The 23060-nt window shown below is 38.0% G+C and overlaps 1 protein-coding gene across 3 annotated transcripts in view; it reads left to right on the top strand.

Annotated features, from left to right (window-relative positions):
* Positions 1-23060, top strand: part of DPP10 (dipeptidyl peptidase like 10) — a 434833-nt gene that overhangs the window by 309598 nt on the left and 102175 nt on the right. For 2 of the 3 annotated variants that reach the window (XM_039700409.1, XM_039700398.1), the window contains exon 5: positions 9776-9850. In XM_039700409.1, the coding sequence (XP_039556343.1) occupies positions 9776-9850 (75 nt within the window). Of the gene's footprint in view, positions 1-8367; positions 8557-9775; positions 9851-23060 lie in introns of those variants that run through there. The other variant, XM_039700416.1, reaches the window with a different exon arrangement.

The following is a 23060-nucleotide window of genomic DNA, read 5'->3' as shown; positions in this document are numbered from 1 at the left end:
GCTGATAGAGATTCCTCTTTTCAAAGCATAAAGCCTCAGGTGACCTTTACTTCTAACTCCTCAAACAAGAAAGAGGAGAGTAGAACTTCAGGAGAAAGAATTTGATGCTGATTTCCTAGGTCAGGGTAAAGATGGAAGAGGATGGAGGAGAGAATTACATTTTAATGTGTGTGTGTGAGACTCCCCTTCTGTGAGCTGCACCCTTCCATGTGCTGGGATGTGCCTCAGGGGACCTCTTAGCCCAAAAAAGGCTGTCAGACACAATTAAAACTGGGTGGTGATGCCTTGTGAAGGCTGACCAAGATGGAGCTAAAGAATAAAGTAGGTGTTTATTAGAAGTCCTCAGTGGATCCACCTTGGGCAGCACAAGAGCCCAGCCAGGCTACACCCAAGATGAACCAAAATGGTCACAAAATGGACAACTGGTCACGAGGTCTCAAACTTTCATAAGTTCTGGTCCATTTGCATATTGGAGTTAATTGTCCGATTATCACTGTTGTTTGTGCTCTTGGGCCTGAAATTTGGAACATTTGTCCTTGGTCCCCAGCTAAAGAAGGAATTGTTTTACCTCCCTACTCTGTGAAGAGAGCTCACCATCCCCTAATATGAAACTCAGAACTACACACTAAAGCAGCACAGAATCTGAAAAACACAAAAGCTAAAACCTGAGGCATCAGTGGAAGGGTGAATTTCTGTAAATACAAACCCTCAAGTGTTAGGAAGCGCTTTCCCTGTAAGCCGTTTTCCCAAGGCTGTGTGAGCCCTGCCTGGCCGGCCAGGCCGGTGCCAGGCCTGCGCGGGGCCTTCATTCGATGACTCGAGCACGAGCAGCTGCTCGGGCATCCCCGCCTGCAGAACGTGGCCTCAATGCCAAGACTTGAGTCTCCCCACAGAGGAATTCACACACTTCTGGCTGCAAGTGTCTGGCCTGTGCTCAGGAGTGTGGTGCCAGCATGACAGGCCGTTCAGGCCATTATGCCACCCCAGCCTTGCCAGCTGATGATGGGTTGGGAAGGACAGGCTGCTTCACACCACGGGTGTCGCCTCTTTTTTGCAAAGTTGTTCTTCTCTGGGCTTTTTATGGAACTGATTTATCCTCAGTTCATACAAACCTAGTGAGCTCTAGACGCTGGATATCTACTATTAATTAGAAATGTGGGAAACTGATCCAAAATATGTAATGTTCAAGCAAACATTTAGTAATTATGGGTGAAAAAAATAAAAACCTAAGTGTATTTTTTTCCTGCAGAACTCTTCTCTTTACACAGCCAAAAGTGGAGAGTGTTATACTTAAAAATAGTCAATTACTGCAATTATTATTCATATGGAGGAAGTATAATAAAAAGCTGAAAACAGAGCAGAAGGCCCAGCAAGTTTGTTGATGTATGTTTGGAAGAGAACAGTGGGAAATGTTCTGTGCTGTCTGACATGGTGGCCAGCAATCCTAACAGGATAACATTACGGAGGCAGGCTGAAATCAAAAGCTCTCCTGTTCTTCTGAGCTTGAATGTCCCCAGATTTGCACTGCTAAATGTAATCTTCTAAAGTTAGACACCTGGATCATTAATCAAACATTTTCCTCGCTCAGTGTCACATCTGCTTAATCATCGGTGCATAATTAGAATGGGGGTGGTTTAATGACTCTGCAGAGATGTCTTGGATTAATGAAGAATACAGCAGAGATCCAGCACAGGCAGTGGCAATGCAAGTTCCTTCATTCTTCCCTATCAAAGGGTTTTAGTCATGGAAGAGTCACCTTTTGATGGGAGTTAGTCTGATTTCAGTCTGCATTTGCTTTCCTGTTTGCCTTTGCTCAAGCAGCCAGAGAAATGGCAGGGTTTTCTTAGTAATGATGATAATTGTCCATGGAGAATTGAACTGCTGTGATAAACTCCTTGTGCAGAGCACAGGGGCAAGTAATGACTCTTTGTCACCCCTGATTGGACTGTGTTTGAATCAGCAGCTCAGAGGAGATTTTCTTTTTTTCCCTCATTGCTCAGCCTCTGAAGCAATCTTCCACTGGGCACAGATCACTGGCTCTTCTTTTGCATCCTGCCACTCTCCTGCGAAGTACACATCTTTTATCCTTCTTTCTGTTGCTTATTGTGTAGAAGCCAGATACCCTTAATGAGGATCTGCTGTGCTCACTAAGTAGGTGTATCATCAAAAGAGCAGGCTGCAGATTTAAAAAAAACCCCTATGTTAACATATATAGAGATATGTAAATCCCCCAACATTTAAAGGTACCATTAATAATAGTCATGCACCTGGAAAGAAGAAAGGCTAATGTTTTGTCACTCTAGGATGCCCACTTCTCTTTCACAGGGGAAGTAGCTATCCCAAGTTCCTGAATTAAAGTCCTTTTTTCTAGTGTAATCAGGTTTTATTTAGAAGTAGGAGAAATTCTTGCACTTATTTGTCCTTTTGGAACAGAATCCTTTTCTGTAATCAATTAGTAAAACAGTTTAATATAATTAACCTATCAGCAAAGCAATATTATGGGTAACAAATACAGTGCCATAAGTGAAAAGTATAGGTTGCAAAGCACAAAGAATGTTTTTTGACATCTCTGGGCGTTATTATTTAAGGATGTTTAATACACATTTTCCTCTGACTGTATCCATGTAGTCCCTCCTGTTTCAGCTGTCTAATAAACAGTTAATATCCTTAGCCAGCAGCATATAAATGTTCACAGCTGGAGGCTGGACCAGTCTCCTGTTAAGAGGAGCCACAAAAAGCCCTAGACATTAATCACTGTGTGGCATCCTGGTGTTTGAGATGCTGCCTCGATACATGATTGCAATATGTTCTCTATCATCTGCCTGGGCTGCCTATCACCGTGATCCTACGTGACAACCTACCAGCTTTTCAGCATTTGGCAATTCTTTATTGCAGTTCACACTTCCAAAATCAGTGACATTGTGCCATATTTAGCTAAGAAATTTCAGTGTTTAGCAAGCATTTTATTGAATGCTTTTGCCATCAGCTGTTCCCTAAGGTCAGTAAAAGCAGGTTATCAATTCACACACAGCCCAAGCTGGTGAGGAGGGCATGGAGGACCACATGGATCCTTTAGCTCAGGGAAAGTTGTCCATCTGGTTCCTTATTCTAGCTGAGCTTCTCAAGCCTGTTTTGCAACCCTTAAACACAAAAACTGGAAAAAGCAAGCACAGAGAGGATAGAAAATGTGTGTAGGGACTGTGTGTTCTGGTATGGAACTTTCCAAATGTGTTGAATTCTCTGAAAGAAACCTGCTGAAGTTTTGCCTTCGTTTCTCCCTCTTTAAAAAGCTGCAATAATTATGAAAGTCATAAGACTTTTGTTAGCCCTCTGCTTCAAGCACCACCTTACTCTTGTGGTGCACACACTCTAACAAACAGGGTCCTCTGTCAGAAATTAGTCTACTGGGACTCCTCAAGGCTTTGGAGTGTACATGATGGGATATATTTTGAATCTATTGATTTGTTTTCAATACCAGGCAATACAAGTGGCATTGTTTTCAGTTTGTGAGCTCTAGAATAGGGACCTGTATTTACTACAACTTTGCCCCAGCTGTGTACTTTGGGCCTTTCTAACCCCTAGTTATTCCTGACTTGCTGTTCCCTTTGATTTCTATGCCTTTCCACAACTCTTAAGCTCAAAGGGAAACTACATCGTGGTGCACGGCAAACAATTATTGCTGAGTTTCAAACCTGTTTCCAGAGGCTTGTCAGGAGCACATCCTGGAGCTGTTGTGTTGCTGTGGATCATTTTTACACAAAGGTGGAGAGGGAAGGACCTTGCTGCCTGATCTTGGTGTCAGAAGGTGACAGAGCAGGAGCAGTCTTGGCTCAGGGACCACGGCCAGGCAGTGGCAGCCCAGCAGTGAAAGCTCTGTGGGGGCCTTGCAGCCAAAAGCAGAGAATGAGAGCTTCAGTCCAAGCAGAGCTTTTTGCAGGGACTCTTTTGTGGTGTTTTACAGAGCATTGTTCATAAACAGCCCTGCTTGTTCTCTTCGTTTGGATACTTTTTTGTTTTGTTTTGTGCTCCCCACCACCACACCACCTTTCTCTTTTGACATGAAACTCAGTGCATCATAATGAAATTACAGTTCCTTTGTTGATTAATGTAGATTTAATTGCAAGAGTAGGTTACATGATTGTATTTTAAGAACCTTGCATAAGAGATTAATGAAAGGTGAATAATAGTAAATACATTAAATAACATTATATAACCACATAAATATTAATAGTTGTCGCAACACTGGACATTTTAATGACCCACACATGTTGTAAATAGGTGATTATGAATATTGTAACATTCTCTCTACTCTCCCATGCTCCTCTGAATGTCCAATAACCCTTTCAGCACAGCCTTTTCAGTAGAGGGGCTTTTGTGAGGAAGGGTTTATTGTTGTAGTGCACCACTGTGCATGAAGGTGGGAAAGCCTAAAAAGGAAGGGTTTGCAGTCACTGTGATTTGGTGGTGGCCATTGGTTTTTGTCCAAGTTTTATCCAAGAAGGAAGTTTCACCATAAAATATGTGAAAATATCAGGTTACAGCAACTCTGTGTGGGATTTCTCTAAATACTATTTCTGGTAAGAATGTTCCTTGATATAGTTAAGGGTCAGCTGTGTCTGTGTTACTGGGAAATGTGAGGGGGGAAAACTTCTGTGATTGGCTGCTTAGAGGTTATTGTCTATCAGGGAGGCCATGGTGCAAGGCTCATGGTTGGTTCATGTCTATTTTTATGTCCTACAGCTCCAGGTGGATTTGGGGAATTTGGTTCCTGCCACCCATCCATAGCATAGAAGTCAGCTGATATCATGTTTTAATCATATTTGTCCTTTAAACTGGACAGGAAACCTGAGGGTTAACAGTTCCAACACCTGGCATTGCAGAATTTTTGGGTCTAGATTAAATGCTCAGGTGACGCAAGAAGCACCACATTAAGAAACGTAACCTTGGAAACCCAAATTTTTCATCATTCCAATTATAGCACATTTTTCTAATTACAACCTGTCTTTCTCAGAGGCTCCCTGTTTCCAGTCTTGCTCTTCTGCTGGGCTCCACTCTCTGCTGCTTGCTCATGGTCCATCTTCTCCTTTCAGTCACAGCAGTGGCAGTGAAGGAGAATCCCCTTGTTCCCTGGACTGCCAGGGCCTGCCAAGGGAACTGTGACATGCCAAATGCCTTCTCCTCTTGCAGCTCCTGTCATTCCATCCTACCTGACTCCTTTTATGCCATTTGACCAATTTCTGTCTGATAAATGGAGCTGGATACCTGTGAATGCTGATGAACCCCCATCCACTGAGATTCCACTACAGCATTAAATTAAATTTCTGATACAGATGTAGATGTGCAATAGAGGGATGTATAATTTCCTGGTTGCAACCAAGCTCTAAAGTAACATTCCTGAAGGTCTTAAAATATTTCATTCTGAATGAATAATAAAAAAATAAAAAAATAAAGCCTAAGTGTGTGTTAAGGGAGCACTAAACAAAAGCTGGAGAAGGAGAATAACAGGACTGTGGAAGATTAAAGTTTCTGGGGAAAACAGAAGCACAAGAAACTGAAACAGCAGGAGAGGTAAACCTAAAGGAAAAAACCCAAACCAGACAAATAAGCAGACTCCACAACAATGAACATTTTTAAAACTCAGTTTTAACTATGATATATTATTTCACTTAAAACCATCCAACTGAAACTATGGAAAAACAATACTGTAAAGTATACATGTTACAAGAATAGTTTTACAACTCAGGGCTAGACTGTATTACAGATAACTTCATCTGTTTGCTGTATACCATGTTTTTGAAAGATTATGAATAAGGCACTGATTTAAAAGTCATAGCAGTTCCACAATTCATAGTAGTTCCATAATCCACAAAACCAGTAACCCTAAAATTTTATAGTATGTGAAAGATGAAGAGAATCACCAGTACATCAGTAGCTCATAACTAGGGTTTAAGAAAATAGGAGAAATAAAAAGAGCTGATACTAGGGGCTCTTGCTGAGGATTCAGAGCCTGAACCAAGACTAAAATTTCTCTTAAACACAATCATAACAGATATTACTGTTAACAGGAAGACACATATAACATGCAAAGTTAGAAAAAGAAAAAAAATGTTGACATTGGAAATCAAACTTGAGAATATATTGTTCACTGGAATTCTATGTTGCATTTTAATCATCCATATAGAGAGGTAGAAAAAGCCAATTCTTCTTTTCCATGCAAAAGTATATTTTAGCAATTCTTGAATGGTGGATGAGTGAAGGAAACTGGAAGGCTGAATGACAAAAGCCTGTTTAAATTCTCTGTCTTTTTGCCTGGATTTGGCTTTTACTGTTGCAGTCTATGGTGGCAGTGAGACCACTGAGGTCATCACATCATGCATCACTGTCAAGAGAAGAATTAAAACTGCTAACACAGGAGTTATTTCAAAGAAACCTAGAAATACAATGTTTCATATGGCTAGACCTGATTTTACAGTCAGTGGGGGATTTGGTTGAGTGAGGAATGAAAGATCGGGTATAAGGATCATTTATGTCTGAAAAAGTGAAATTCTGTTGAATGGAGCAATATAGGAAAAAATGGCTGACAGGCGTGTGAATTAAGCAGGGATGACAGTGCACAAGTGTTAAAAAACCCCACATTTATTTTGTCTCAGAATTACGCAATAGTGTGGACTGTGACCACTTTAAGGATTACAGCAATTTCTCCAGTCTAAGTGTTTTCTGTTTGCATAGAGCTGATGTTTTCCGTAGGGATTTCAACTCCTGATGGGGCTGGGTAAAGGGAAACAAGGAAACTCCCTTTCCTTGTGTTCTGCCTTGCCTCTCTTTGGTTTGGAAGGGGATTAGGGTGTGCATGGAGTGCACAGTGCAGGACTGCCCCAGTCCCTAACTGCTGATATTGAGCAGTGATGCAGAGGGAAACCAGCCCTGCTTCTGCATCCCTGGACTCTGCCTAATTAGGCAGCTCTGTTTCTCCCACTTTCACAGCTTATTTGTCCAAAATTCCATTTCCTAGAGATAAAGCACAGCAAACCCATAGGGTTATAGTCACCTGGGGCAGCATTTAGGTCTGTCTTCCTTAATGAAGGCTAAATGACTTCCTGACAAAGCAAGAAGCTTGAAAAATTGTGGATATGCTGACCCGTGGAACAACCATCCTCCAGATAACAAGACACCTGAGGGTTTTTAATTCCCTGTGTATTTCCAGTGTGGTGTTTCCCCAACACTTCGTTTTAAACTCAAAAATGTGTTCTCCTGAGAAGAGAATAAACCCTTGGGGTCAGAGTCCTCACAAGCTTCTTTTTAATGAATAAATATATCTAACTCCTGTAGAGACTGGCCCAGTAGATGATCTCCCCAAAATTTGTGTGGCATAGAACGCATCTCCTACAGCCGGGACTGAAACTTTCTTTCTCTTTGAGCCCTTCACCAGCTGGTCTAATCTCCTCAGCCAGGGGGTCAGGCAGCTGATGGTTGATGAAATCCCTTAGACATGGCTGTAGGGAAAAAAAAGAATTCTGTCTTTTGTTTAAGTGACTCACAGATAGTGAGTTTATGTGCAGGAGGAATGAGTCAGGTGATTGTTTTAATTTTCTGCTTTTAATGTATAAAGGCTTCTTCTATGCATATAAGCGAGAGTTTCTGAATTAATTGTCAAAATTGTGAGTATCTTTACCAAAAAAAACCCTTCAAAACCAGAATTTTGAGGAAATTGTAATCACTTTAAGTTGCTTAAATCTCTCTGCAATTCTATTTGAATTAAATGTCTATTTTATTAAAGGCTTGATTGTAAATCAAGCTTAAATGAAAGGGCTATTAATGTTTCTATGATAATTTAAAGAAATCAGCATTGATATCAGCTTTAGCAATGAGCACATGATTTCTGCTGATATAATTTCAGTTTCTTATTTCTGAGGTAAAACATTAAAAACTATGACACATCTTTATACTCCCTTTGCCAAGAATTATGCCATTATGCTAACAAAAAACAAACTATTTTGCCCAAACCCATTACCATGCAGTTTTTCGCACTGAATGTGCAGCTTGTGTCTGGAGGGAAATAAAATTTCACAGGTGAGTGCAAGCTGGATAAACAAGGTTAGTGGGATTCAAAAGACTTTAAATCTCAAATCCACAAACCTCTGTACTTGAATATGCAAGTAGTTCTTGCTGGTATTGCCTGGCAGTGCCAATAGCTTGCAGCTGAGCTGCTCAGCTTTGCAGGAAGAGCCTCATTACCTTTGGGGTGGCACCATCAGGGACTGCAGATTCTTGCTAAATGTGTGAGCTGGTAGGAGCTGCGCTCCCTGGGAATGAATTTGGAAAGTTGCCTGGGTTATGTGGTGCTGAACGCTGAGGCAGTGGGGCAATAATTAATAAACTGCTAGAAAGAAGGCAAATTTCACATCTGAAAATATTTTCAGTGAAGTGCCAGGAGAAGGGAATGTTACTCATAGATTAACATAGTCTCTGCTTAAAGATGATGAACTCATGAAAGCAAATTTGTGCACAGTAGAAATCTGTTCTGGATGCTTTGCAGATATTAAAGAATTGTTAAAGGTGTGTTGTCTTTTTTTTTTCCCTTCTTTCTCAAGACTGCAAAATTATCTTCTGAGTTTTGATTCTGTTGTGCTGATGAATCAAACAGCTTATCTTCAAAAATATTTTTCCCTTTAATTCCTTTGGATAGCTTGATTCTAACTATATTACTTAGGAACCTGAGTTTAATTTGTATATCACAATATTTAATATTTTCAGTTTATTGGAAGCTACTTTTTTCCAGGCATAGCTCCTTAGCTACTCTGAATGTAATAGTTTGTGTCTTCCTGCTCGTGTACCTTTAAACCCCTGTTGAATGCATTAGTTTGGTGGTGGGATTAGGCTAAGAAGAACAAGATCCTTAAGAAATCAAATAGTGGATAGATCTTGTTCTACATAGCTGTTTTTATTTGTTTTCATTTTATGGCTTCGTGGTTTTGTTATTTTTTGCTGTCCTACTTTTGTTTCTGTTGTTATCTGCATTTTTTATTTCTTCCTTTTCCTTTCATTGTGCAAATAGATGTCTTGAGATTAATTTAAAATTACTTCCTTCAGTGCCCTTTAAAGCACATTCTTCTCTTTCTCATGCAGTGGATTCATTAAATTATTTCTGACATCAACATTACCCCTTGATGAAATTACAATCTTGAATTCAATTGGGTGTCATGTAGTCTTGAGTGGATGTAAAGCATTATTAGTTTTATAATGCTACCTTATGTTTTACTTTTCTCTCTGCTAAGAATTTTCTTTATTTTAAGAAAGACTTTTGCTTTGGTCCGAGTTGTTCTGCAAAATGTTTGTATATGTGGTGTTCAAAGAAAAGCAGCAGAGATGTAGTGCACACCTATTCTTTTTCTTGCATATTATCTGTAAGGCCAGCCTAGTGATGAATCTCTCTTTTAATCATTCCAACCAAAGTGTTTTCCTTCATCCTCTGGGAATGACTTGGTTGTAGTTGTTATCCTTGAACATAGTGCTTGTAGTGATGATCAAAATCTCATCAGCGTCTCAATGGTATTTAATGTTGAAGCCAGATTCTTCTGTTGACATTGTACTGATGCCAGCTAATTAGACTAATTATTTAGTGAGCCCTTCTTTTGTGAAAATTATATTGGTTTTGTAAACTAGTTCTGTCTTGTGAATGGGAAGTTCTTAAATGAGGTGCAGAAACATTTGGGAAAGGGGATCTTATTACTTTCCTTTTGCTAGCTCACTTTTACTGTTTGTTATTTCATTGCAGGTAACCTTCAAAGCATCAAGATACTCTGTTTCACCAGACCTAAGATTTGTTCTTCTTGCATATGATGTTAAACAGGTAAGCCAACCCTTTCTAATGAAAGAACCTCTAAATATAAACTCAAAAACCTCATTGTTTTCTAGGTTTCATTTGTAATTCCACATGTTATGACTTGTGTGCTTGATTTCTCTTCCCAAAACCTTCTGATTCAGTGATGGGGAAGTTTGTATTTAGATGTGTGTGGAGGTGTTGCCTGGTTCCCAGGAAGGTGAAGTGCCGTGCTGGTTTTGGCAGTAGAGGTTTTCTAACCCTTAAACTGCTCTGTTACTACCTGTTTATGTGCAATCCTGTCTTTTGATATTCCTTCTATTTTAAACAGCTGCACTGGTAATTTATGGACTATTCTAAACAAAAGGTCTAGGCTAATTCATGTCATGGTATTTTTTATTGTTGGCTTCAGGAGTCTGAAGTGTGATAGTCTGGAAACCTGTATAATGCAGTGTATTCTTTGTTTCTTATGGTATTTAGAGATTTTTGGAGGCTATTACATTGTCAAAAAGAGTTTTGATTGATAATACCATGTAGAGTTTTCTAAAATAAATCTTGTAACACAGAAAGGGAAGAAAAAAAAAAGCTTTATGAATTGCCTCTGTGTATATTGGTATTTGTATAAAAAGTGCTACTAAAATATGAACTGCTCCTCATGAAAGAATAGTTCTGGGTTGATGAATTCAGTGGTTACTTGAATAAGTTTGTTTTGTTTTGTTTGTTGATATAAAGTGATTTGTTAACTTGGTATTACATCCAAATAGGGTTTTCATCTACCAGTTCTGCTGGATTCCAGATCAAGCTTTCCTTACAATATGCATATTTCAGTGGGAAAGAGCTGCTGTTGTTCAGTTCAATGGTTTTTTTGGTGAAGGGTTCCAGTTTTATTCCTCTCTGAAAAATATGTAGCTCCTTCCTACTTCCCTTCTTGATTGCTTCTTATTTTGTGAAAGATTTAATAATCCCTTATACTGACTTAAATTCCTCATTTGTTCTATTAAATTTTTGATTTTGGATGGGAATTTTTTCTCTTTGTTTGAGATTTTCTTGGTACTAACATATATAGCTTATAAAGATAAATAAGGAAAACATCAAAGTATCTGTCACACTTTATTATATCTAAATGTGTATACACCATGGTAAAGATTGATATACAGAGAGCTCTCAGTGTAGGCTGATTCTATCAGTTTGCAGTTCTTTCTGTATTTCAGTCTTGGTTTCCTTGCAAAAAGAAACTTTTCTGTCCTTTCACAGTGAAGTTACATAGAGGAAAGAAGCCTGCAGAATTTACATTTTCCATCTAGAGGTTTTCTTTGCTCAGCTGTGTTGACAAGAAGTAATTAAAATGAGAAATGAACAGGGGTTGGCCAGCAGTTTGTGGTAGCAGTCCTGAGTGCCTTTCGATGAGGCTTGTGTCACTCAGACTGCTCCAGCTTGTGTCACTCAGACTGCTCCAGCTGAGCTTGTGGCCTTCAAACCAGAAACGTGCTGTGATTGCTGTGGCTTCTACAAGTGGTGGTCCTAAAACTCATAATAGCTGGTTGTTGTCACTCAGATGTAAATAATACCTTAGCTCCTGAATGTGTTGCTTAAGGTGGAAGGAAGAAGCACCAAAAACCATGTAAGACAATTTATTCAGACATTGCAAAAAATGTTATTGTGGATAACTGGAGAAAGTATTTTATTTTTTCCTCCAAATTTTCTGACTTTTGGGATATTTGTTAGACTGGTAAGGCACTTTTGTTTCCTCCAATTCTGTTGGAGAAATGGCATACAAAGCCTGTATATTTCTTCTTAACTAATGTTTCTGAATTACATCAAGGGTTAAGTTAGTATTCATAATTTTTGTGGTTTATTTAGAACTCTGAGTTAGAGCCAGACTTACTGCATCTGAATGAGAGGAAGTCTGCCTGTCTACCTTTCTTTTCCCCCAGCTGCTAAATATAAGTTATTAAATTTATTGACTATAAAATTAAAATCAATACTAAGCAGCATAACTTAATTGGAGATTTTCCAATTAGTTTCAGTAGAACCAGGCCATATTATTTCTTCATGCCTCTTTTGAACGTTACTTTTATGAAACTGAGGATTTGCTTATTGTCAGAGTTACAGCACATGGTTGAGTCTGATGATACCCAGTTCAAGGAACCACAAGTAACTTATTTATAAGTATTTAGTTGATCTCTCCGTCTTCTATAAATTTCCACAGATCTCTGGACCTTACTAGCTATGTTTGCCCCTTATTTTTCCTCCTTCAATAAGATTTAGGTGTATAATTTTTCTGCAATTTATTTGATGGGATTTCTGCTTTTGAAGACTGTGAAGACTTTGGGGTTTAAAAATTATAATGGTTGTTTACATACATCAATCTATGTTCTTCATAACATACAGTAATACAGCTGGAACAGATTTATTAATCAACAGTTTTATAAATAAGCTAGTGTGTTTCAGCTTAGCAGATTGGAGGGAAATAGAGACAAATACTTCTTCAAGACATTCTGTCATGAAATTGTAATTAGAAACAAGGTTATTTTGATGTTTGGATTAAAAATAAATGTTAAATTAAATAGTCGAATATTTATTTTACTGTTGTCAGCATTTTCTTTAATCTATTTTATGCTTGGAATGGCAAACTTTAATTAAATTTGCAGTTCTTTCAGCACAATTAAGAATGTCTTCTATGCATAACGAAACATAAATCTGCATGAAAATAAGCCATCTTTGAATACAAAAGTAATAATTGGATCATTTAAATTATGCTTAATACAAGGACGAAAACCATTTCATGTGGCATAGCAGCTGGTTTGGTAGAGCTCTGTGAAAATATTATGGGAGAGAGCTCTTTTGCTAAGGAGTTGGAGGTGTTGTTCATTGGTTTCTGGGTGTCAGGGTCCCTCCATCTCCTTCCCAGCAGGTCACAGAACACAAGCCCTGGGGCCGTCTGGTGGTTCCTCTTGGAACACAAGGCGGTGGTGATTTTAGAGGTTCTTTCTGTGAGTTCTTTGCTGCAGTACTCCATCATTCTCCACATTCTGGATTGCTTTTCACCAGTTATCCAAGGTTTCTGACTTTCCAAAGCTTCCATGGCTCCAGCTGCAGTGTACATGGTCTTTCTGTCTGTAGCTCACCATAACTTTTTTGGCATCGCTGAAAAAGTCTCATTGTGCAAGGCAGCAGATCAGAAATAGCAACTAATTTGGGGAATGAGCTCAGACATCCTTGCTGGATGTCAGGCCATCCTCATTCTTCTGGGACAGTGGGAAGACAGTACCAGGGAAAGTATTGTACCTATTGTATGCAGGGAGGGGGCAGTTTTGCAGGGCTATGTCTTTTTGATTTTCCTTTGAAGATTGTCAAGGTGTGAGCAAAGAATGTGACACTCTGGGTGATGGAATATCTAAGCCAGTTGAGATTTCAAGAGGAAAGATTATTTCACTATTGCTTTCAATAAGGACTGTGTTAAAATGGTATTTTAAACTTTTCTCACTCTTCTGGTGGTATAATTCACAACTGCCAAAATCTGATTTATAGTTTTGATAAGGAAATGGTAATCAGACATTTTGTTTTGTATTAATGGTAAAGAATGGGGCAGTGAATTTGCAGAAGAGTGAGAATTAAGGTCCTAAGAATTTCTTTTACCATTAGGAAACTTTGATGTTAACTTATCACATCTCTCAGCAGACTGTTGCAACTTGTCCACATGAAATGAAAATAAGCTTTATTCCAGATATTAGTGAGTTTTTGCTCAGACATCATGGGCATGTTCTCCCAGTGCTCTTGCTAGGGCATAATTTGCCACAGAAGAGCAAATGAAGAAGTAGATGAGATCATTTCCTCTCGTTCCTCCCGTGATGAAATCCTTGTGATTTTTTTTTCTCTCCTTGCCAACAAACTGTTCTTTCCTTTTCCCTGCTTTCAAAGCCCTTGCGAATGCCAAGCTTCAGGAATTTTTCCTACTTTATTCTCTTTTCTATTAATAAGGCATCATCTTCTGTTTTCAGTACAAGATAATTATGTGTGAATTTTTTTAGCTCTTGGTTCAGAAATTTGCTTAAAAACAGATGAAAGTTCAGCTCTAGTTTAGAAGCATGAGCATTTAAATTCCATCTAAAAAAGGAAATATTTTCCTGAATTAGGACTTCAAACTGTAATCTTTTCTAGCTAGAGAATTTTAATAAAACAATATGTTTAGCTTAAAAGAAATAGATTTTAACACTTCTTATGGTAAGATCAGGATGAAGAATAACCCAATACTCTTCAGAAAGGAAGGAGAAAAATAAATTTTAGATCTAAATGTCACTCATCCAGTAGAAATAGCTCAAAAGCTCAAATATCTGAATATTTTCACTTTAATGTATTGAAGACAAGATTCCAACATAGCATTTGAAGCAAAGGACCCCCAAGTTACTTTCTGCTCTGTGCTGATGCCTGTCATCACTTTGCTGCTATAATATCTATTTTTAGAGGATAATGACAGGGAGCACTGACCACGGTCTGCAGCAAATGAAGGACAAACAAGTGACATTCTCATGAAGCTTTTAGAGATTGCCTCTTTACTGACTTACCCAAGTGCGCTGAAAGGATCTTCAGGATTTTGTCTGAAAATTAGAAGAATCCATGAGGGGAAGAACTCACTGGAGTCTTAAATTATGATTATGTGTTCTGCATTAGAAGATTATCTTTCTTCCAAGCAGGTGGAACCTAAATGCTCAGTTGTCAGTAAACCTCGTCAGTGAAATTTATTTGTGGATTTTTGTTCTGAAAAAGTTAAGAGGTAAAGGCATTACCTTGCACTCTATCTTATTTTTAATCACAACACTGGTTTTAACATGTTCAGGTGTTTTCAAGATATTTTATCCAGTGCTTGTGGAAGTCTGACTATGGGGAGCATTAACTGCAGTACCAGCCAAGAGCTGGAAACACACATAACGAAGATGAAATGAAATCTGTCACCTAGCACATGGAAACAGCATTTTCTCAACAAGATTATTTCATACAAAGGAATAACAAAAGACTTTTTAAACCAGCAGCAATCTGGCCAACAATATTTTATGTGGTGCTCTCTATGAAGTAAAGATCTGATATAAAATTCATACTAACACCGTTTTCCTCCAGAAATGCATGCTTCTTTAGATAAACCTGTTTTTCATGTGTATTTCTGCAGGTCCTCAGGGTAATCTTTCATCTCTCATTTGTTCATTTTGAGATGAGTCCAGAAGCAAATCATGCATGTGCACAGTCCTGAACTTACAAGATCGTAAATAAAATCTGATCCTGACATGACTTTCCCATTCATCTTTATCTCTTGTCAAGAACATGAAAGACCAATTTTTATCAGCTTTAGGGCAGCAAGAAAAAAATAGGAAGGGATTTTTAAGAGAGATCCACCCCCAAATCTGAGCTTGTTTCTTGCAAATAGTTTTTTGTGATATATTTTATTTCTCTCTTAGGTATGACAAGACTGGGTGCTTAACAGGTCAGATATCGAGCAATTTGTGGAATTAGGCTGCTCAAATTTTTGCCTTTTCAAGGCTGTTTTACTTTGAGTTGAAGTTTTAGATGGACAGAGTCTGGTAATACAACAGCTAGGGCTGTAGGTTTTCTTGGCATAGTGCTCTTCTTTTTTGCATATTTGACTTTATTTAGCTCCACAGATAGCAAGGCATTTTAAAGATATAAAAAGCCGAGGTCTTTGCCTGAGGAGATGATGTGCTTTGTAGTAAAATCTGGCAAAATGAATTTTATGGCACCACCTACTATCATGAATTATCCCTACTATCATGAATTCTATGACACCACCTACTATAATGAATTATCCACTATCAGGAGTGAGTGTTCATGTGAATACACAGTTGTCTCACTTCTATCCAGGTCTTTATCTAAATTATATGGCAAAATGCAATAGAACCAGTGCCCATAAATGGATGATGGGGAAAACAGAGTCTGTTTTATGGTGAGAATCATGGACACTGATGTCTGTTTTGTATTTGTCTGAAAAACAGACTTCAACTTTTATTCCTCTTGAGTTGTGGTCCTTTAGTGGTCCTTGCCTTCAGTCCATCAGACAGGTTACTGCCTCACACTTACTGGAACTAGCAGAGTTATACATGGAGGATCTGCATATATCTGCAATACTGTGTAAAAATTATTGGTGTGTTTGTGATGGGATCTTGGGGATGCTCTCTGCCAGGGTGCTGCTGTGGTAGCCTACAGGACAGGGCTGGAACTGTCACAATTTTTTCCACTAAAAATAAAAAATTGAACTAAAAAGATGGGAAACTGGAGTACTATTTGGATGTTCCACTGTTTCTTTACATTTAATAAGGTAATATCACTTGTCACATACCAGTCCTTATACATCCACTTCCTGTTTTTCATGAGGGATGTGTTGGTTCACATATAGAAGTTCAACCTAGTGTTGCAGTTAAAAAAATAGATCACTTTTCCTAATAAACCATATGAGGCAGAGTGTTGCTGCTTTTCAAGTAGCTTACTGAGTTTTTCTGTTCCATTTATACTTGCAGGATTGCTGCTCAACCTCAAGTTTTAAAAGTAAGCAAAAGAAATAATTCTAATTGAGGTAGAAGATGGCTTTTTTCCTTGTTCAGAGTTGCCAGAGCTGAAAAATCTGAATTCATGTTTCAGGTTCTTTTTCAAAGCCGGTATTGAAAAAGAAGATTGTACTTTGCTGTTGTTCAGTAAGAATGAAGGCATTTAGCTTTTCAAAGAAAATATTTATTGACAGAAAAAGTATGTCTTTTCAATAGTATTGTCATTCCTATCAAGTATGAATACTGTTATTTCAGGGGGACCTAGGTGGTGTCCAGCTGAGTTTCTGAGATCCAGCAGCTAGGAAACTCAGTCTTAACAGAACCCTGATTTTCAGAGTGGTTGTATTCCTACATCCCATAATAATCAGTGGGGACTGGAATCCCACTGTGCTAATGCTATAAAAACAGGCAATATTGCACTATTTAATTCATCATTTCCCCTAATCTATGGACAATTTACTCCATAAAGCAGAAGTTTTGCCTTCTGCTGTGAAACTGGCAACTGTCACATCCTCCCTGTTCCTCTCTTGTGCATGGATAATGTGCAGAAATGACCCAGAAATGTCCATGGCAGGTGAAGAGTTTTCTGTCACACCCCACTGACAGAAAAAACCCAGTGTTTTAAAGGTGTTGGGGTTTTCTCTGTTGTTCTGATACGTTTTTAATTCCACATATCTCTTCTAAATGCTGGAAATATGTAAAACTGAAAGCCAGTTATACACTGGTAATGTAGTGTTTGGGGGTTTTTAGAAGATGGACTAGAAATTATTTTTTTATCAAAATATATGATAACAAGTCTTCCTCAACAATGCTGAATGGAAAAAACCCCAAGAGGCTGTTTTTATAAAAGAAAAACAAGCAAGGGCAGCCTGAATAAATAACAGGGCAAGGACTGTTGGGAGTCCTAATTGGTGACTGTGTTAGTAGCTGTTAAAGGCTGGAAAAGCTGAACAGAGCTTTAATTTGGATTGAGATCTGCCAGAGTTCACCACAAACTAGACTCATCTGGTGCACCCACCTGTTTTTCACAATTCTATATTCTGTGCTCCTAAAAAATAATTCCCTTTCTCTCTACCAAAAGAATAAGGACTAAAAGAATATTTTCTACATCTTTCAGTTTTGACAGGTTTTACCCTGAGCATGAATCATTGCTACTTCAACTGCTACTCCTATTGATTTCTCAAATACAAGAGCTGGCTCACATCAAATACTGTGAATAAATGACTTCTGAGGAGCAAAATCACTTCATGGGTCTGACTGTCCCCTTCTGTTAAAAGATTTTACTGAAAATGCCATGTATGTTTTATCTGATGTAGATATCCTCATGTTCTATAGTGACTAATTTCAGGTCTAACTTAGACACACTCTTTTCATATGGACTGCAAATAAACAAGGTGGAATTACCTGAAAAAGAGTCCTCTAAGCAAATGCCTGCAGTCCAGTTCATGGGTTCAATACACTTAAAAAATCCATTTTAAACAATGGGCCTTTTTTGCTTTTATTTCATTTTTCATAATAGCGTTTCTATGAAATTCAATAATAATGTATCTTACTGAGAAATGTGATATGCATTATAGCTTTCTCATTAAGCTTTTAAATAAGATACCATTAGTATTGATGAATCTAATCCCAAATGGTCACTTAATCTTAAAATTGTCATTGATCACACATTCAGAATTTTAGTCTTGCAGCCAAAATAGTACATATTGTCAGTGGTCATGAATTTTATACCAATAGCAATTAACGTCTTTCTTTAGCTGCAGTGTTATGAATTAGATTTACACACTAGGGATGACTTAGTGAGTTTCTGGTTGTTGGGTTTTTTTCCTTAACAACATTTGCTGAAGAATCTTTTAAGAGGAATTGATATATGAAATAGAATGCTTAAGCACAGTCTAGAAAGCCAAAGTTGCCATCTTTTAAAATATTTTGCTTTTAACTTTTCATGGAAATTAAGAGGCAGAGTGATTCCACAGTATTCACTGATGAGCTAGGATGTGGTTAAAGTCACCCTAACAGTAGAGTTTATTTTTTACTAATATCTTCAGAAAAACTGAACCACATATCTTTCTGAAGGAGCCATGGTGGTTTTCACATGATAAATGTGTCATAGAATGGTTTGGGTAGAAAGGGACCCTGAAGATTATCTCACTCCAACCCCTGCCATGGCCAGGGACACCTTCCACCAGCCCAGGTGCTCAGGCCCCATCCAACCTGGCCTTGAACACTTCCAGGCATGAGGCAGGGATGATCCATAAGGATGTATTTAAATATACATATACATACTTATAATTAAGTAAATATCAACTGAACATTTGTTTAAAATATCCTAGAAGTTAAACAACAGTGTAAAGTAGAAGCACACACAAAGCAAAAAGGGTAACCCCTCTCCAGTCTGGTCCATGCTCTCGTACATCTTTTGACTGAACTCTGTCAGTGATGCTGTCTTGAAACCAAAACTCCCAAATGTAATCTGCAGTTCTTATTTCAGTTGTTAAATACAATCAAGCGTAGTTAGACTTTGCCCAGAGAAGCCGTGCACTTTCAGAGCCTGGCTGGGTCAAGCCTTGGTCTGGATTCAGTGCTGGTCCTGCTTTGTTGGGGGAGTTCAGCTGATGGTTGCCTGAGATCTCTCACTGTGGCTGAGTTTGTGAGTCAGCACCATCACACCAGGAGTGTTCTCCCTTGAGGTAAAGATTCCCAAGTTTTAAAAAAAAACCCAAGTAAACATTATCTTTTAGAACAGCTTCCAAGCAGGTAAGCAAATGTCAAATATCTACCCAAATATTCAGTTTCATAAAGTTTCAAATAATATGTAAATATTCCTTAAACTATTTTCAATAATTTTATCCATACTTTTATTAAGATTAGATTTGTAATCTCCAGGCATTTCCATGTCTCTGTGTATATTACAAATCTCATCCTTTGCTGCTCCAGACACATGAACAGAGACAGTTCTGTCTGTGTCAATCATGTTTGGTTGGAAGAAATTCTGAAATATTTCTCTGCTTTAAAAATGAGGAGAATCAGAGAAAAGGAAAACTTAAGCTTTTACTGAAGATTCACAATTGCTTTTTGTTATGATTAAGTATCAAACAGGTTGGCCAAATCTGGAAACCAATTATTCTAAAATGTGAGAGGGGAAAAAACTAAATATGCTTTTCAACTATTCTGCATAATTCTGTCTCTATCAGCAATGTACATTGAATAATAATTACATTTTTCTTAAAATAGACAGGTTGGGGGGGAAAAAGTAACTTGAAAAAAATCATTGCGTGATCTTATACACTGCAGCTTATTTTTAATTTTGAACAGCAGGTTCCTGCTCAGAAGAACAAAATACACAAACTGAAGGTGTAACTATGACATACTTAGCAAATGTTTTTAGTCTTGAACAAGAGAAATTTTGTATTGTCCATTAACTCAAACTTTTTCAGCAGGGGTGAAGTGTTAGCTTTGTTTGTTTGCATGTTTTTCATAAGCAGAAAAAAACCAAATGTGTTGACATCTTAAAATCCTGATGCTGTTCTGGAAAAAGTCACTTCAAAGACAAGTTCAAGTATCAGTACCTGAAACAATGGTAAATGGTCCAACCCATGAGCAGAGTTGTTTAAAACCTGTCCCAGGGAGAATGTCTGTTCTTCCCAAATGTCAAGAGCCTTTCGAAAAGGATTGAACCTAGAGGGTGCCATGGGTGCTCCAGAGCTGCTTGCCCCACTTCAGAGATCCAGTGCAAGCACATCAGGATTTAATTTTCTTCCACAATCTTACACTTTCACTGCACAGGAAATATCATTAACTTTATATTCAAGTAGCCATCATTATCTAGCAGGCTCTTCAAGTGCTTATCACTTCTGAACTTGATGAAAATGCAATTAAAGTTGATGGAACTTTTTCCATTGTCTTTAAAATGGACTTTTGCATTAGCCTTTGTCTACCTATCACGCAAATGTAATAAAGTCATCTCCATAGTGTGACAGCATCAGCCATGTGGACAATGAATAAGGCACAGGATTTTCAGCAGGATCTTGTAGAGGATTTATCAATGTTTGCAGCAGCTCATCTGTGCTGCGAGTTGGCCTTTAGGTCTGTAGTTTGTTTATAAGTTTGTGAAGATCAAGTCAACTTGTTTCTCATGATGTTCCCTCTCTTTAGGGACAAATGTGACAGAGACTTCTGACAGCTTGCTACTGTCACTGTTATTTTCTGTAGCATTTTGAGTGCAATTCACTTGGCCCTGATGCACTGTCAGCTCACAGTGTTTCTAATTGCCATCTTCACTGTCATTATCTTAAAGATATTTTAAAACTGTTTTCCTCCAGTGGAAAACTTCCTGAATGTGACCTTCATCTGCTTTTCGTGGATGCTGAGGCAAGAGCTGATTCAAGTTCTTGTCACTGTCAGCTTGGTCTGTCTGTGGTTTCTCTGCTGGCCCTTCCTTTGCTGTTTGATCTGACACGTGTGACTGCGCTGTGTTTAACATGTTGAGGAGGCTGCAGAGTGTGAGCCAGTTTGTTCCTCTGCTTCTCCTCCCTCTTGGGGAGCTGTGCTTGGAGTGGTACAGCTCCTACTTGCATCAGCTTTTCTCTCTGTGATAATCCCTTGTCTCTCTGCTGTCCCCTGGGGATGGCTGAGTCTGAAACTGAGATCTAACAAAGTCTGCTCAACAGCTTGAACTCTCAATTATGCTCTGATAGAAAATTTATGAATTTTAATAGTTTATTCCTGAAAAAAAAAAAAAAATCATCACCTTCTAAACTTATCTTGGAGGAGAGGTAGGAGGAAGAGTCTAAACCTGTGACTAGATTAGCCAGGGAGAGGTTTGCCTGTGGAAATGCTGTTCTTGTTTTCATGCTCTGTCAATTAGTAGCACAAGCTATTGCACCCCTTGATGGTTTATTTGTTTATACATTTAGATAATTTGCAGCTGTAATGGACTTCTCTTTGTAGTCCTTACTGGTGTCATGTAGACCTTGTGTTGTAAGGGTGCATCAAGCTATTCCACAGAATATCCTGAGTTTGAGGAGATCCCTGAACATCATGGAGTCCAATTCTAGTTTCTCCTAGAATTTTGAATTTCAGTCACTTGGATTTCAGTCCTTTGGAAGATACAGAAAATCAATCTGGCAGAAGTAACTTTGTGTTTCTCTAGCACAGGATGCCAGTGCTACTTTATTTTAGTCTCCAGTATCTTCTTGAGTCAGCAACACTAACAGCAGTGGAAGTTTTAGTGCAGCAGCGTAATGAAAATCTTAAAGGGCATGGTGTTAAATGTGCTTTTAGCTCATCAAAATGTCCTTCAGGTTCAGGGCAGATCATTGGTATTAATATAACCTTTTTTTGGAGGCTTCTTTCAGAGAGTGGACTGCATAAATAGTTTAATTTACTGTATAGGTCTCAACCCTTTGCTGTGAGGTTTATATTTGTCATTTCTGTGGATGTTGGTCAAAGGTGAAAAGTCTTTTTTTGGAAAATGTTGTGTTTCCTTAACCTGCAGTTCTACCACAGAGGCTCAGGTTGTGATAATGGTTGAAGAACTTACCTGAAATAATGTAAATAAACCATAGTTAAATTTAAATTAGGAAATTGAAGTGGTACTTGTTTTAATGGGGAGTATATGGCTATTTCCCAGTTAATTTTTCTGTAATCAAACCTTGTACCTTGAAATTAAGTAAGGCTTTTGTATAATTGTTACAGACCTTAGATCTGTCTTATTTTTGGGGTAATCATTCTTTTTTTCATGTGCCTCAGGTTTTTCTCTGTCACCAGGATGTATATTACAATAAATATATAATATATATGTATAAATTTTTAAATAAAATATTTAATACAAAAAAGATTCAGTTGATAGATTCAAAAAACACTGAGTGATTTTGCAGTGTATTGTTAGACTTAATTCTTCATTTTGCTAAAAGATTAGGAGCATTTGGAGTGGGTGGTTGATAAGACTTCCACATAAGAAACTTAAAAACCATTAAGCTAATATGTATACACATAAAATAAAGATGCAGCAATTAAATGTGAAGTTTTGTTTCCAACACCTTGAGGCATGTAAAAATCAGTCCTCCCCAAAAGATATAAAGTTGAGAAAGGAAATTTGTATATTGATAGTATTTCTAGTGAGTGGAATTTCACTGTGACTCTCAGCTGTGGTATTCATTAGAGCAGCCATCTGCTTTGGCAGTGCTGTAATTTCTTTTTTCAGTATCTCAGATGAAATTAAATGCATCATACAGTGAACACTGCTAGGAAAGTAAAAATCTAAATATGAGCTTGGTATTAAAGTTATGGTAGCTCATTGCAATTTATGTCCTATTTGTATAGTGTTCCAAAAATAGAAGAACATAATTAACTGTTTTGAATATTCAGAGAAAGGCTGTCTATTTGGGTGGTTTTGCTTATATTAGTGTTCCAGTAATTCTTGCAACCTTACAGTGAAATGGGATTTTAGAACTTGAAAATGTGACAAGCAAATGAATGTGGAAAACCATAGAATCAGCAGAGGTCACAGTGAGGAACAGATTGCTCTTCTCTCCCACTCTCTTTCCTATTACTGATATCCAGTGATATGTCATTCTTAACTCTTCCTTTTACTCTATCTCTTAATAGTTTGAAGCTTGCAGCTTTTTACATTTATCCTAGTGGTTTGGTATTATGTTCTGTCAGGAAGCATTCCCAAACTCCTGCTG

Source organism: Passer montanus, unplaced genomic scaffold (assembly GCF_014805655.1).
Source record: "Passer montanus isolate IOZ18808 unplaced genomic scaffold, ASM1480565v1 scaffold1, whole genome shotgun sequence".
Classification (NCBI taxonomy): domain Eukaryota; kingdom Metazoa; phylum Chordata; class Aves; order Passeriformes; family Passeridae; genus Passer; species Passer montanus.
The sequence above is the reverse complement of the archived record's forward strand: the minus strand, read 5'-3'. Positions and strand labels throughout refer to the sequence as shown.